Below are 15,406 nucleotides of genomic sequence, written 5' to 3'. Positions count from 1 at the left end.
CACTGGAATAGATATGTATAATTATTCTTTCTTCCTAGGACTGAAAGTCAGACTGCAGATGCACAAAACAAAGCTAAAAAGCTTACATTGCCTCTCTTTGGTGCCATGAAAGGAGGAAGCAAATTCAAATTAAAAACTGGAACAGTAGGGGTAAGTTGTGGATCAACGTGTTAAACTTTTCATTGTTGAATTATCCTGAGCTAATTTTCCTCTTTTCAAAGCTGACATGACTCATTCCATAGTAATGTGAAAAAGGGCTGTTGGCTTGGTATGATCACATCTTTCCCAGGACTTGGTTCTTGGATTTTTCTCTTCAGCTTAGAGTTATCAAGATTTTTTTTTTTTTTGTGAGGAAGATCAACCCTGAGCTAACATCCATGCCAATCCTCCTCTTTTTGCTGAGGAAGACTGGCCCTGAGCGAACATCTATTGCCAATCCTCCTCCTTTTTTTTTCCCTTTTTCTCCCCAAAGCTCCAGTAGATAGTTGTATGTCATAGTTGCACATCCTTCTAGTTGCTGTATGTGGGACACCGCCTCAGTGTGGCCGGACAAGCGGTGTGTTGGTGCGCGCCCGGGATCTGAACCCGGGCCGCCAGTAGCGGAGCGTGCGCACTTAACCGCTAAGCCATGGGGCCAGCCCCGAGTTATCAAGAATTGATGAATCAATTCATGTCAGTCAATTTGCATGTAACTGATTTGTAAATTAGAATACTAATTTATTAATTTGTGATGAACGTTGCATTTGAGAAAGGGTATCCTGTGTTAAATGCTTTTTTCCTAGTGGGTAGATGTTGTAATATTCAGACTCAACTAACATTTGTTAATAACATCGTCTGTGCACCTGGCTCTGCCATATGGTTTTTCCTTACTTCATTTAATCCTTCCAACACCTTATGACATGTGGGAATTATTACCTCTCACAGGTGAGGAAACAGAGTCAGAGAGGTTAACTACAAGATCACACCATCATTAAGTAACTACACTGGCAATCAAATCCAGGTCTTCTGTCTTTTGAGTTTTGTGGTCTTTCTGCTATCCTCTAATACTTCACTGATGTGTGTTTTTGCTTTGTGTACATCACTATTTATAGATTCAGCTTTTAAAAGGTTTTTATCACCCCAAAGAGCTGAACCTTGTGTGTTAGTGTGCTAGGGCCGCCATAACAAAATGCCACAGGCTACGTGGCTTTAACAACAGAAGTTTATTTTCTCACAGTTCTGAAGGCTAGGAGTCCAAGATCAACGTGTCAGCAGAGTTGGTTTCCTCTGAGGCCTCTTTCTTTGTCTTGCAGATGGCTGCCCTGTTGCTGCCTCTTCACATGGTCATCCCTCTGTGTACTTGCACCCCTGGTGTCTCTCTCTCTCTCTTCTTATAAGGACACCAGTCATATTGGATTAGGTCCCCACCCTAACAGCCTTATTTTAACTTAATCACCTCTTTAAAGACCTTATATCCAAATACAGTTACATTCTGAGGTACTGGGGGTTGGTACTTCAACATGTGAATTTTGGGGGGACACAGTTCAGTCCATAACACTTTGAATTAGGGTAAACTGCCCTCTGGTGGCAGAAGTCTGAAGTCCCAGCCATATGATCTGAGTGGGTATGTGGTTTACCTGAGATAGAGGCTTTTCTATGAGGGTAGGGGAGGGAGGGAGGGAGTACTTATGTTTTAGTTAAAAGAAAAACTCTTTACTAAAAAGCTCTCCTTAGAGGATTCCTGAACTAAATCCTATATTTAAAAAATGGTATACCCAACATATACTTTGGTACCTTCTCTCTATTCTTTAAGCTGTGATCAACCTTTTCTAATAATTACTTTTATTGAAAGGTCTTGATTAGAATATTTGACCTTATTCTTTAAGAGCTGTCTTCCTTTTCTTCAGGATCTATTTTACTGATTTACATGTCTTGTTTCCTTGAAACTGTTAAATCTAAAATGAAAAAGCTGTACAAGTGATTTATTTCTTAGAAATGTGTGTCTGATTTACTCCTTAGAAGATTTGGTAATGAATTAAGATCTTTTTTGTGTGTGTGTGAGGAAGATCAGCCCTGAGCTAACATCCATGCCAATCCCCCTCTTTTTGCTGAGGAAAACCGGCTCTGAGCTAACATCTATTGCCAATCCTCCTCCTTTTTTTCTCCAAAGCCCCAGTAGATAGTTGTATGTCATAGTTGCACATCCCTTTAGTTGCTGTATGTGGGACGCTGCCTCAGCATGGCCGGACAAGCAGTGCGTCGGTGCGCGCCCGAGATCCGAACCCCGGGCCGCCAGTAGCGGAGCGCATGCACTTAACCACTAAGCCACGGGGCCGGCCCCATGAATTAAGATCTTTTAACATCATTAGGATTCCTGCAGTTGATACTCACCTGGCATAAATGTCTCAGTTCCCTACAAGCTGTTTCATGTTTAATATTCTTTTGACCCTAGAAACTAATAAAGATACTTGTTAAAGGTCTATAGATGGATAAAATTCCATGTGCAAGTCCTACTTCAGCAAACTCCTGCAGGGTTTATCAACCTAGAGAGATTACATCCTACACATTTAGCTTAACCCTCTTGAAGAGATTTGTCTCTTTATGATTATGTAGAACTACTTGTTCATGGTTTTGTTCCCTCATAGAAGTTACCCCCTAAGCGTCCAGAACTCCCTCCAACTCTAATGACAATGAAGGATGAGCCTGAAGTAGAAGAGGAGGAAGAAGAGGAAGAGGAAGAGGAGAAAGAAAAGGAGGACCATGAGAAGAAAAAAATGGAGTCTGGAAGCAGCAGGCTACAGCAGGAGATGGAGCAAGAAGCAGCAGTGCAGGAAACGAGTCCTCCCACAGATCTCACGTGTTCTAAAGAAACGAAAAACCATGGTACTATCTTTCTGCTCCTTCCTGTGCTATTCAGTGGGGCATTTGCGTTAATTGTGGGTAGGTTTAAAAAAGCAAAGCCAGTTGTTGCCTGTGCATTTTGACTTTTCTTATTGTGAGGAAGATCAGCCCTGAGCTAATATCCATGCCAATCCTCCTCTATTTTGCTGAGGAAGACTGGCCCTGGGCTAACATCCGTGCGCATCTTCCTCCACTTTATATGGGACGCTGCCACAGCATGGCTTGACAAGTGATGCCTTGGTGTATGCCCAGGATCCAAACCTGGGCCGCCAGTAGCAGAGTGCGCGCACTTAACCGCTATGCCACGGGGCTGACCCCTGCATTTTGACTTTTTGATACTTTGAGATATGTGATACAGCTGACTCTGTGGAAACATGCTTTGTTGGTCTTTCTTTGACTGCCAGTCATTATTTATCCTCATTGCAAAATAAGGCAGATATTTCCTGTCTATTCCAGAATTATGGAAAATTGAAAACTGCAGAATGTGAAACCACAGCTGCTGTGGAACGGTCCTGAGCTGCTGCTACTGTATGACTGGAGGGCAATGGAATAGGGTGATGATGGGGCCTAATCAAGTGGTCTCAGAATAAGCCTCCCCTTACTCATTTTTTCCTCATCCCTAAAACAGAGGCTAAGCATAGTTATACCCACTAGACATACTTCTCAGGAAGCATGATGCCTTATTCATCTTTTTGTCCATGTACCCAGCAGAGAGCACATAATATTTACCCACTGCAGCAAAGGTTTGATGAAAAATGGTGAAAGAGGGGATTGATTGGTTTTTAAGTGTATTTTCTTTTGATTATAAAAGGAATATGTGTTCATTTTAGAAATGTTGGATCATACGTAAAAGTCCAAAGAAGAAAAGAGAAATCTTCCTCCATCACACCCCCTGAGATGATTGTTTATCTTTTTAGTATCCTCTTATCCCATGTCAACTGCAGGGCTTATTTTCCTGCAGGTTGGCCAAACTGCTTAGCAAGATTAAGACTGCACAGAAAATAGGGAGCATGAGGAAGAACAAAAAACTTGCATTAAGTATGTGTGAGAATGCATGCATGTGTACTTCTGAGACAAACCAGGTTTGTCTACATAAAATACGAGGCCTGGGGTGTAGCTCTTCTCTTGAATCATCTCCAGTTGTTTGAGAAACAGAAAAGTTACTGTTTCCTCATCTGTGAGAAGTAAATCTTTTATTTGCATTCTCCTTTGTTTAGTTATTGGCAAAATGCTTGGCCTTTTCAAAAAAAGTACTTACACATACTTTTTTCTGAGTCTGGTCTTTGATCCATAGGTTGTGAGGGTGGTACATAAACAGGTCAGCAGAAAGGGGGGCAGTAAGTATTGTATTTGTTTAAGGGACCAAAGTAAATATGTGTGCATAAAAATAGCAGATTTACAAATTTGGTTTATAAGATACACTGATTAATAAATCAGCATCTGATTAGGGATTACTCCAGGCCTTTTCTTTTTTTTTTTAACAAGATTGGGATCGTATTGTACATACTTTTTTTTTTTTTTTTTTTTCTGTGAGGAGGCCTAGCCCTGAGCTAACATCTGATGCCAACACTCCCCTTTTTTCTTGAGGAAGATTGGCCCTCGGCTAACATCCGTGCCCATCTTCCTCTACTTTATATGGGATGCTGCCACAGCATGGCTTAACAAGCGGTGCGTCGGTGCACGCCCGGGATCCGAACCTGCAAACCCCAGGCCGCCGCAGCGGAGCGCGTGCACTTAACCGCTGCGCCACTGGGCGGCCCCTGTACATACTATTTTAACAGTTTTATTTATTTATTTATTTATTTATTTTTGTGAGGAAGATCAGCCCTGAGCTAACATTGCTGAGGAAGACTGGCTCTGAGCTAACATCTATTGCCAATCCTCCTCCTCTTTTTTTTTCCCCCCAAAGCCCCAGTAGATAGTTGTATGTCATAGTTGCACATCCTTCTAGTTGCTGTGTACATACTATTTTATAACCTTTTATAACCTATTTTTTCTATGTCTTAAAAATATTCTTTTAAAATGTGGTTTTAATAAGGGGCATAGTGGGCCATCACATGCGTATGCCGTAATTTATTTAATAAACTCCCTATTGTTCGACATGTAAGTTATTTGCTAATTTTTGCTATTATAAACATATTTGTATATAATAAATCTTGGTGCTCATCTCTGATTATTTTCTTTGAATATGTTCCTGGAAGTAGAATTTCTAGGCCAAGGAATATGTACATTTTTAAGACTTTTGGTAAGTATTGCTAAAAACTTTTCCCTCAGAGTTGGCCAGTTTTTAAAGTGGAAAATTGGTGGTTCTCTGTTAGTCATCCAGACGCACATTTATTGAAAACCTAATTAAAGTTAGTTGAAGCTAATGATAGTAAAACTGGATGATTATTTATGAACTTAGCTTTTCTTTTGTTTTTGTTTTCTTGGTTCCCCACCATGAATTAAATAATAACCATATGTTTTGGTTCTGTATTTTATAGAAAACATGTCTCAACTCAGCCAAGTGGAACAGAATAAAGATTATCAGGAGATTAGTGAAACAGCTGCATCATGTGAAGAACCCTCAGGCAAGTAGTACAGCTGACTCCATTGCTGCTCTGCACACAAGCAACCAACTGTGCTACGACTCCATTACTGTGCATAGAGGAGGGGTTGGCAGCTGACCTGAAGCAGCACAGAGAATGGCCTTTCAGACACTGGGTAGATGCTGCTGCCAGAGCCCTGGACAAAATTGGAATATATGAGAGGTTTATGTTTGGTGCCATTCTGTTTGCCTTTCTTTACTCCTCTTCTACCTCCTGAGGTTCCCTTTCTCTGACCCTCAAAGCACTTAATGCCTTCATGCTTCCCTCTGGCCATGCAAAGCCCTCCACGATTTTACATCTAGAGTTGAATATGTGCCTATCATGGGAGTGATTCCAAAACTATTAAAGGAAGTTGGTTGAAAGGTTGGCCTATTAAAAGGACTGTTTTTTCTGGTTTTCTACTGCTTTTAACTGTAATGGTTAAACTGTGGAATAGTAAAGTCAGCCCCATTTTCCTTTACTTTTTCAAATGGTGTGATTATATTCAAGCTTGTAGAATAGCTTTAGGATTTGAAAACTAGGGTTGTTAGTAAGGGAACATTCTCTCTTAATGTAGTGTTTACAGTAGTAGAAGGAATTTTTGAGAATTCAGTTGTTACATGTTTGCTTCAATAATTATAATGTTCTCTTAGGAGGAATTTTTCTTTTTTCTTTTACTTATTCTGAAATAGCTATTGCCTCTTTTTTTTCTTTTTCTTAAATTAGCATCAAAGAATGAATATGAGAAAAGCAGAGATGAATTGAAGAAAAAGAAAGTTCCTGGTCCAGGGAAAGTAAGTACTTTAGTCATAATCTTCACTTCTCTGGAAGTAAAAATAAATCCCTTTGTCATGGACCACATCCAGAAGACTGAATCTTTAGGAATTGTCTTAACAGAGTTCCCAACTGCCTTATACCCCCTCTTCTAGAAGTCTGGGCTTTTATTTTTATTTTTGAATTTTTATCTTTTGAATTCTTTATTCTTGTCTCCATCTACTTTGTTCCCTATAACTGTTCACGTACCTCTTTTATTAATTTGTGAATCTTTCTTCATATCCTAGTATGCCATGCAAAGACACTTGGATAATATATTCTTATTTTCCACCTTTTATTTCACAAAAGGTAGAATGTAATGTACTGCATTCTACATCTTGATTTTTTTTTTTTAAAAGATTTTTATTTATTTATTTTTTTCCCCCAAAGCCCCAGTAGATAGTTGTATGTCATAGTTGCACATCCTTCTAGTTGCTGTATGTGGGACGCGGCCTCAGCATGGCCAGAGAAGCGGTGCGTGGACCCGGGCCGCCAGCAGTGGAGCATGTGCACTTAACCGCTAAGCCACAGGGCCGGCCCTACATCTTGATTTTTTTTACCTATCATGGAAATCACTGTATGTCAGTACACCAAGAGCTTCCTACTGTATTGATGTACTGTATTTAGCCAGTTCCCTATAGATGGACACTTGGATTATTTCTAGTCTTTTATTACAACAGTGCTATAATGAATAACCTTGTATATACATAATTTTGTATGGATACAGTAAGTTCCCAAAAGTGGGATTGCTAGGTTGTGTCAGGAGGTACACCCTCAGGTTTGGTAATTTGCAAGAGGCCTCACAGGACTCAGCATATGGTTGTACTCACAGCTGTGATTTACTACAGCAGAAGGATACCAAGCACAGTCAGCGAAGGGAAAAGGCACATGGGGTGAAGTCCAAGAGAAACCAAGCACAAGCTTCCAAGGGTTCTTTTCCACTGGAGTCAGACAAGATGTGCTTTCCTCCAGCAACAAGTTGTGACAACTTGTAAAATGTTGCTAACCAGAGAAGCTCATTAGAGACTCAGCATCCAGGATTTTTAATGGAGACTGTTCACATAGGCACCTCCTGTCTGGCATGTACCCAAATGCCATTCTCCAAAAAGGAAAGCAGGTATTCAGCATAAACTACATTGTTTGTACAAACAGTTTAGGCACAGTGAGCCATTCTTATCAGTTAGGGTAGTGGGAACCCTCCTGAAATTCAAGTTCCCAGATGCCAGCCAAGGGCCAACCTTGCACACAGGCCTTTCAAAGGATATCAGTCAGGCTTGCCATGTTAAGTCTTTTCTGCACGTAGGTCAAAAGGCAAATGCCACATTTCCTTCTCTTGGGGTTATACCATTTAGAACTCATACCTGTGTTAACTGGCCCTTTTAAAAAACATCACATCACTCTCACTGGCTGAAAATCAGCTTGTTGAGGCTTTACAGAAAAAGATCAAGGTTCAGAGAGAGAGAATGCTCCCCCAAATAGGTTACTTATGTCAAGATCATTAATGGAAACTGTTCTCGGTTTTTGTTTGCTGACAGGCATAGGGACAATAATTCTTAGAGTTAAAATTCTTTTGAGTAAAATAACCTATCTTTTTTTGCAGCTTCCACTAACACTTTCCTCCAAATATCCAGAAGATGACCCAGACTACTGTGTGTGGGTCCCACCTGAAGGTAAATTGTTTTTGTTTTTCTTTAAGATTTCTTTATTTACATTTTTGAATAGGTAATGTATATTTAAGTTTCAAAATAAGAAAGTTATAAGAGTATGTGGTAAAAAGTCCCCATTCTGGGGGAATAGGTAGATTAAAAGATCTGAAGAGACGTAGCGACCAAATATAATTTGTAGACCTTGTTTGGATCCTTATTCAAACAAACAACTGTTAAAAAAAAATTATAAGCCAGTAAGATAATTTTGAACGCTAGCTAGACATTTGATGATACTAAGAAATTTTTGTTAATTTTTTTTAACTGTGAGTATTGTTGAGTTATGTTTTTTAGAAAATGTCCTTGTCTTCTAGGAATATGTACAGAAGTGTTCAAAGATGGAATGATATCCCAAAGATGAGAGTTGCCTTAAAATAATCCAGTGGTGGAGAATGAGGGAAGGTAGGGAGGGACTACTAGATAAAGCAGGATTTGCCACATATTGATAATTGTTAAAGCTGGGTGCTGGGTACATGGAGGTTCATTATATTTTTCTCTTTACTTTTGCATATACAGTAGTTCCCCCTTATCCCTGGGGCATATGTTCCAAGACCCCCAGTGGATGCCTGAAACCACAGATAGTACCAAACCCTATATATACTATGTTTTTTCCTATACATACATACCTATGATAAAGTTTAATTTATAAATTAGGCACAGTAAGAGATTAACAACAATAACTAATAATAAAATAGAATAATTATAACAATATACTGTACTAAAAGTTACCATAGATCTTTGCAACCTCGGCATATGATTTTTTTCTCTTTCCTTACTAAGTCGAGAACTTTCACCTTTTCACTTAAAGGAAGCACTTTAGGGCTTCTCTTTGGCATGTCCAAATTGCCAGCATCGCTACTCATGTGTTTTGGGGCTATTATTAAGTAAAATGAGGGTTACTTGAATACAAGCACTGTGATACTGAGACAGTCAATCTGATAACCAAGCTGGCTACTAACGGGCCGGTAGCATATACAGCATGGATGTGCTGGACAAAGGGATGAATCACGTCCCGAGTGAGACGCAGCGGGATGAGAGATTTTATCATGCTGCTCAGAACGGCATGCAATTTAAAACTTACGAGTTGTTCATTTCTGCGATTTTCCATTTAATATTTTCAGACCACAATTGACCATAGGTAACTGAAACTGTGGGAAGTGAAACTGCAGATAAAGGAGAACTACTGTATTTTAAATTTTCTTTAAAGTGACAGAAAATATCTTCTGGCTGTGTGTCAGCTACCCAATTTTTCTTCCTCTAAAGACAACCAAATATCGGTTTCTTATGAATTTTTACATATATTATATAAAATTCCTATGTAGGCAATAAAATATGTAATATTTCACCACTTTTTTTTACACAAATGGAAGCGTATTCTGCACCTTGCTATTTTGCACCTCACACTATATATGGAGATCCTTTCATAACTATTTATAGTTTTTTTTAATTACTTTTTAAAATTTTGGTGTAATTGACATATTAGTTTTCGGGTGTACAATGAAATGATTCCGTATTTGTGTATATTGCGAAACGATCACAATAAGTCTAGTTAGTATCTGTCACCATACATAGTTAGAAAATTTTTTTTGTGTATGATGAGAACTTTTAAGATTTACTCTCTTAGCAACTTTAAAATATGCAATACAGTATTATTAACTATAGTCACCATGCTGTACATTATATCCCCATGACTTATATATTTTATAACTGAAAATTTGTCCTTTCTGACCCCCTTCACCCATTTCTCCCACCCCTGACCCCCTGCCTCTGGCAACCACCAGTCTGTTCCCTCTATCTGTGAGCTTGGATTTTTGTTTGTTTGCTTTAGATTGCACATATAAGTGATACCATGCAGTATTTGTCTTTCCCTGTCTGACTTATTTCACTTAGCATAATGCCCTCAAGGTCCATCCATGTTGTCTCAAATGGCAAGATTTCATTCTTTTTGTGGCTGAATAATATTCCATTGTGTATATATATATATATGTATATGTATATATATACCAAATTTTATTTATCCATTCATCCATTGGTGGACACTTAGGTTGTTTCCAATGTCTTAGCTATTGTAAATAGTGCTACAGTGAACATGGGGGTGCATATTATCTTTTTGAATTACTGTTTTTGTTTTCTTCAGAAAAATGCCCAGAAGTGGAATTGCTAGATCATATGGTAGTTCTACTTTTAAATTTTTTTTTTTTTTTTTTTTTGGTGAGGGAGATTAGCCCTGAGCTAACTTCTGTTGCCAGTCCTCCTCTTTTTGCTGAGGAAGACGCCCTGGGCTAACATCCATGCCCATCCTCCTCTACTTTATATGTGGGACGCCTGCCACAGCATGGCTTGATAAGCAGTGCGTAAGTCCACGTCCAGGATCTGAGCCTGCGAGCCCCAGGTTGCTGAAGCAGAGCACATGAACTTAACCACTACACCACTAGGCTGGCCCCCTATTTTTAATTTTTTGGGGAACCTCCATACTGTTTTCCATAGTGGTTGTACCAGTTTACATTCCCATCAACAGTGCACAAGGGTTCCCTTTCCTCCACATCCTCACCAACACTTATTTCTTGTCTTTTTGGCAATAGCCATTCTAAAAGGTGTGAGGTGATATCTCATTGTAGTTTTGATTTGTATTTCCCTGATGATTAGTGATGTTGAGCATCTTTTCGTGTACCTCTTGGCCATATGTATTGGAAAAATGTCTTTTCAGATCCTCTGCCCATCTTTTAATCGGATTGTTTGTTTTTTTTGCTATTGAGTTGTATGACTTCTTTATATATTTTGGATATTAGCCCATTAACAGATATATGATTTGAAAATATTTTCTGCCATTCAGTAGATTCCCTTTTCATTTTGTTGATGGTTTCCTTTGCTGTGCAGAAGCTTTTTAGTTTGATGTATTCCCACTTGTTTATTTTACTTTTGTTGCCTTTGCTTTTGGTGATAAATACAAAAACTTACCACCAAGACTGATGTCAAGGAGCTTACCACCTATGTTTTTCTCTAGGAGTTTTATTGTTTCAGGTCTTACATTCAAATCTTTAATGCATTTTGAGTTAATTTTTGTGTATGGAGTAAGATAGTGGTCCAGTTTCATTCTTTTGCATGTGGCTGTCCAGTTTTCCCAACACTATTTGTTGAAGAGACTGTTCTTTTCCCATTGTATATTCTTGGCTCCTTTGTTGTAAGTAAATTGACCATATATGTGTAGGTTTATTTCTGGGTTCTCTGTTCTGTTCCATTGATCTACATGTCTGTTTTTATGCCAGTACCATACTATTTTGATTACTATAGCTTTGTGATATAGTTTGAAATCAGGGAGCATGATGCCTCCAGCTTTGTTCTTTCTCCAGATTGCTTTGGCTATTTGGGGTCTTTTGTGGTTCCATACAAGTTTTAGGATTGTTTGTTCTATTTCTGTGAAAAATGTCATTGGAATTTTCATAGGGATTGCATTGAATCTGGGTAGTAGGGACATTTTAACAATGTTAATTCTTCCAGTCCATGAATATGGGATGGAATAACAAATAAAACAAATAAAAATCTGTTTATTTGTGTCTTCTTAAATTTCTTTCATTAATGTCTTATAGTTTTCAGTGTACAGATATTTTACCTCTTTAGTTAAATTTATTCGTAGGTATTTTGTTGTTTTTGATGTAGTTGTAAATGGGATTGCTTTCTTAATTTCTCTTTCTGATAGTTTTTTGTTAGTGTATAGAAACACAATAGATTTTTGTATATGATTTTGTATCCTGCAACTTTACTGAATTCATTTATTACTTCTAACAGTTGTTTGGTGGAGTCTTTAGGGTTTTCTATATGTAATATCATGTCATCTGCAAATAGTGACAATTTTATTCTTCCTTTCCAATTTGGATGCCTTTTATTTCTTTTTCTTGCCTAATAGCTCTGGCTAGGACTTTCAGTACTGTGTTGAATAAAAGTGACAAGAGTGGGCATCCTTGTTTTGTTCCTGATCTTAGAGGAAAAGCTTTCAGGTTTTTACCATCGAGTATGATGTTAGCTGTGGACTTGTCATATATGGCCTTCATTATGTTGAGGTAGGTTCCCTTTATACCCACTTTGTTCAGAGTTCTTATCATAAATGGATGTTGAAGTTTGTCAAATGCTTTTTCTGCATCTATTGAGATGATTGTATGATTTTGTTACTGTGTTGTATCACATTGATTTGTGGTTATTGTACCATCCTTGCATCCCTGGAATAAATCCCACTTTATCATAGTGTATGATCCTTTAATGTATTGTGGAGTTCAGTTTGCTAATATTTTCTTGAGGATTTTTGTATTTATGTTCATCAGGGATATTGGCCTGTAATTTTCTTCTCATGTGGCATCCTTGTCTGGTTTTGGTATCAGGGTAATGCTAGCCTCGTAAAATGAGTTAGGAAGTGTTCCCTCCTCTTCTGTTTTTTGGAAGAGTTTGAGAAGGATTGGTTTTAATTCTTCTTTGAATGTCTGGTAGAATTCATCAATGAAGCCATCTGGTCCTGGATTTTTGTTTGTTGGGAGGTGTTTGATTGCTGATTCAATCTCCTTACTAGTAATCGGTCTGTTCAGCTTTTCTGTTTCTTCATAATTTAGTCTTGGTAGGTTGTATGTTTCTAGGAATTTATCCATTTCTTCTAGGTTGTCTAATTTGTTGCTGTATAATTGTCATAGTAGCCTCTTATGATCCTTTGTATTTCTGTGGTATCAGTTGTAATGTCTCCTCTTTGATTTCTGATTTTATTTATTTGAGTCCTGTCTTTTTTTCTTGGTGAGTCAAGCTAAAGGTTTGTCAATTTTGTTAATCTTTTCAAAGAACTAACTCTTAGTTCCATTGATCTTTTCTATTGTCTTTTTAGTCTCTGTTTCATTTATTTCTGCTGATCTTTATTTCCCTCCTTCATCTAATTTTGGGCTTCATTTGTTCTTCTTTTTCTAGATCCTTGAAGTGTAAAGTTAGGTTGTTTACTTGAGATTTTTCTTGTTTCTTGATGTAGGGTTTATCGCTGTGAACTTCTTACTTAGAACTGTTTTTGCTGCATTGCATAAGTTTTTCTGTGTTGTATTTTCCATTTTCACTTGTCTCAAGGTATTTTTTGATTTCTCTTTTAATTTCCATTTTGATCTGTTGGTTGTTCAGTAGCATGTTGTTTAATCTCCAAATATTAGTGAATTTTCCAGTTTTCTTCTTGTAATTAATTTCTAGTTTCATGCCATTGTGGTCATAAAAGATCTTTGATATGATTTCAGTCTTCTTAAATTTATTAAAACTTGTTTTGTGCCTAACATATGATCTATCCTGGAGAATGTTCCATGTGCACTTGAGAAGAGTGTGTATTCTGTTGCTTTTGGATGGAGTGTTTTGTATATATCTGTTAAGTCCATCTGGTATAATGTGTCATTTAAGGCTGAATTTATAGATTTCTTGTTCTTTTTTTTGTAGCAGCAAAGTTCTTTTTTATGGTATGGATATATTTTTATTTAACCAATTCCCTCAATGGATATTTGCTGTGTTTCTAGTCTTTTGCCAATACAAACAACTCTGCAGTAAGTAACCTCTAATGTATGTAATTTTGTAAGAGTAGAGGTGCATGTGTAGAAAAAAATTCATAAAAACTAACATGCTACATCAAAGGCTATGAAGATTTTTAAGATGCATTCTACAGAGATTGAACAGTTTATGCTCATACATACACCCTTCAGGCAATATATGAGATGCTTCTTTTCCCATGTGCTCATCACAGGTTGCTTTTTCTATGGATTGGCTTTCTAATATACTACTAATTAATAGAAATTAAGTTACTAGAAATGTTTGCTCTTTATCTGCTAATAGATGTTAGGGTAGAAGTAAAAAGAGGACTGTATTTTGAAATTGTATGCAAAAAGTAAATTTCTATCATAGAAGAAACCTCTTTATCTGTTTTACTTTTTGGCCCACTGACGTCTGGATATCTTTTCCCTCCTGACCTTAGAAAAGTGAATGTCTTTTTTTCTTTCTTTTTTTATACTCTGATCTAGGCCAAAGTGGAGATGGCAGGACCCATCTTAATGACAAGTATGGCTATTGATTGCTGCAGAATCCTAGATGAAGACCTTGTGGACCATGTGACATGGGATATTTGGGATAATATATCAAGTTGAATGTCCAGAGAAGGTGTTCAGATGATCATTTCTAAATCTGGTGACTGGCCTTTTCTTCCATGCTCTTCTTGGCTTCTTAAATTTATCTACCCTTCTGATTCTCCTGAATTTGGTATTTATGTTTGAAAGTGTTTGTGTATGTATGTAAAAAGTAACCATATATTTTGAGAATTAGTAAAGTGAGAGACATGACTCTATTAAAATGAGAATGTCATGTGATGATGTCTCTTATGTTTATTTAAGGCCACAGTGTCTTTCATTAAGCTTCAGGGACTATGCCTTTCCTGAGCAATAGGGTGCTTCTGGCAGTTAGGCTCTAGGATTCACTGATATTACCTCCTCAAATAACTTGAATATGAAGTCATGCCATGGGTGTGACCCTGGGTGTCCCTGTCATTCTTGGAACTAAAAATAGATGCATAGCAGGGGCTTCCTGCTCCCGCCAACTTCTATAATCCTCCTGCCAGGTTTGAGAACAGACCCTGACTTATCAGTACACAGTTTGGGACCATAGCACACCTCTTGCACTCAGGCACCATTCCTGATAAAAACTCAGCCCTTTGAATATCCTGCATTCTGACCAATCAGATTAGTCACTCCTCCTCCTGTGGAAGCATTCCAGTAAGGTCATAGAATGAAAAGCTGGATGTGTTCTGCCCAGTGTGGGGCTTCTCACCCCTATGGAGAGGGGAATAAAAGTTCCTTCCTTTCTGGAAACATGAAAAAATGCAAAAAGATGTCTTATCCCCTGCCGTCCCTGACCCCCATCATTAATGCCTCACTTCCGTAGGAAAGGAAAGCCTAAGAGTAGAAGCAAGGCAGAAAGCATGTGGATTAGGCTGAAGGCAGACATAATGAACAGGCAGGAAGACTGCTATGGCCCAGCTAGGAAGTGGATGAGAATGGTGCTTTCCTAATATGGACTATACAGTATGCATGAGATAGGCAGGAGCAGTGATGAGAAACTTCAGTTACCCTGACAGATGTGGGAAGTCTGGCCTGCTAAAAGTGATGTCTTTCATTTCTCCAAATACAGTACCAGTATTGGTATTATGAGAAACTATTATTTTGGACTTCATTTGGACCAATAGGGCAGAACTTGTTGATGATGTAAGAAGCGACAGGAATTGGGGGGCAGTGACTATGCCATTTTGGATCAAAACAGTGGACAAAGGTCTGAGCTAGGTCAGTATCTTCAAAGATGAAACTCCTTATTCAAACAAAATTGTATGTGGGATCCTAATACTTGAATAGGTAAAAGTATACCTGCATTGATTAAAGTGAGGGCACAGAGATTGGA

The 15,406-nt window shown here is 38.1% G+C and overlaps 1 protein-coding gene across 2 annotated transcripts in view; it reads left to right on the top strand.

Annotated features, from left to right (window-relative positions):
• Positions 1–14,325, top strand: part of SLC4A1AP (solute carrier family 4 member 1 adaptor protein) — a 28,979-nt gene extending 14,654 nt beyond the window's left edge. The window contains exons 9-14 of one of the 2 annotated variants that reach the window (XM_058551538.1): positions 39–150; positions 2,625–2,862; positions 5,364–5,450; positions 6,174–6,241; positions 7,861–7,930; positions 13,984–14,325. In XM_058551538.1, coding sequence (XP_058407521.1) covers positions 39–150; positions 2,625–2,862; positions 5,364–5,450; positions 6,174–6,241; positions 7,861–7,930; positions 13,984–14,033 — 625 coding nt within the window. In that variant the 3' untranslated portion in view covers positions 14,034–14,325. Of the gene's footprint in view, positions 1–38; positions 151–2,624; positions 2,863–5,363; positions 5,451–6,173; positions 6,242–7,860; positions 7,931–8,277; positions 8,421–13,983 lie in introns of those variants that run through there. The other variant, XM_058551539.1, reaches the window with a different exon arrangement.
• Positions 14,326–15,406: the final 1,081 nt, after the last annotated feature.

This window comes from Diceros bicornis, chromosome 12 (assembly GCF_020826845.1).
Source record: "Diceros bicornis minor isolate mBicDic1 chromosome 12, mDicBic1.mat.cur, whole genome shotgun sequence".
Taxonomy (NCBI): Eukaryota; Metazoa; Chordata; class Mammalia; order Perissodactyla; family Rhinocerotidae; genus Diceros; species Diceros bicornis.
The sequence above is the reverse complement of the archived record's forward strand: the minus strand, read 5'-3'. Positions and strand labels throughout refer to the sequence as shown.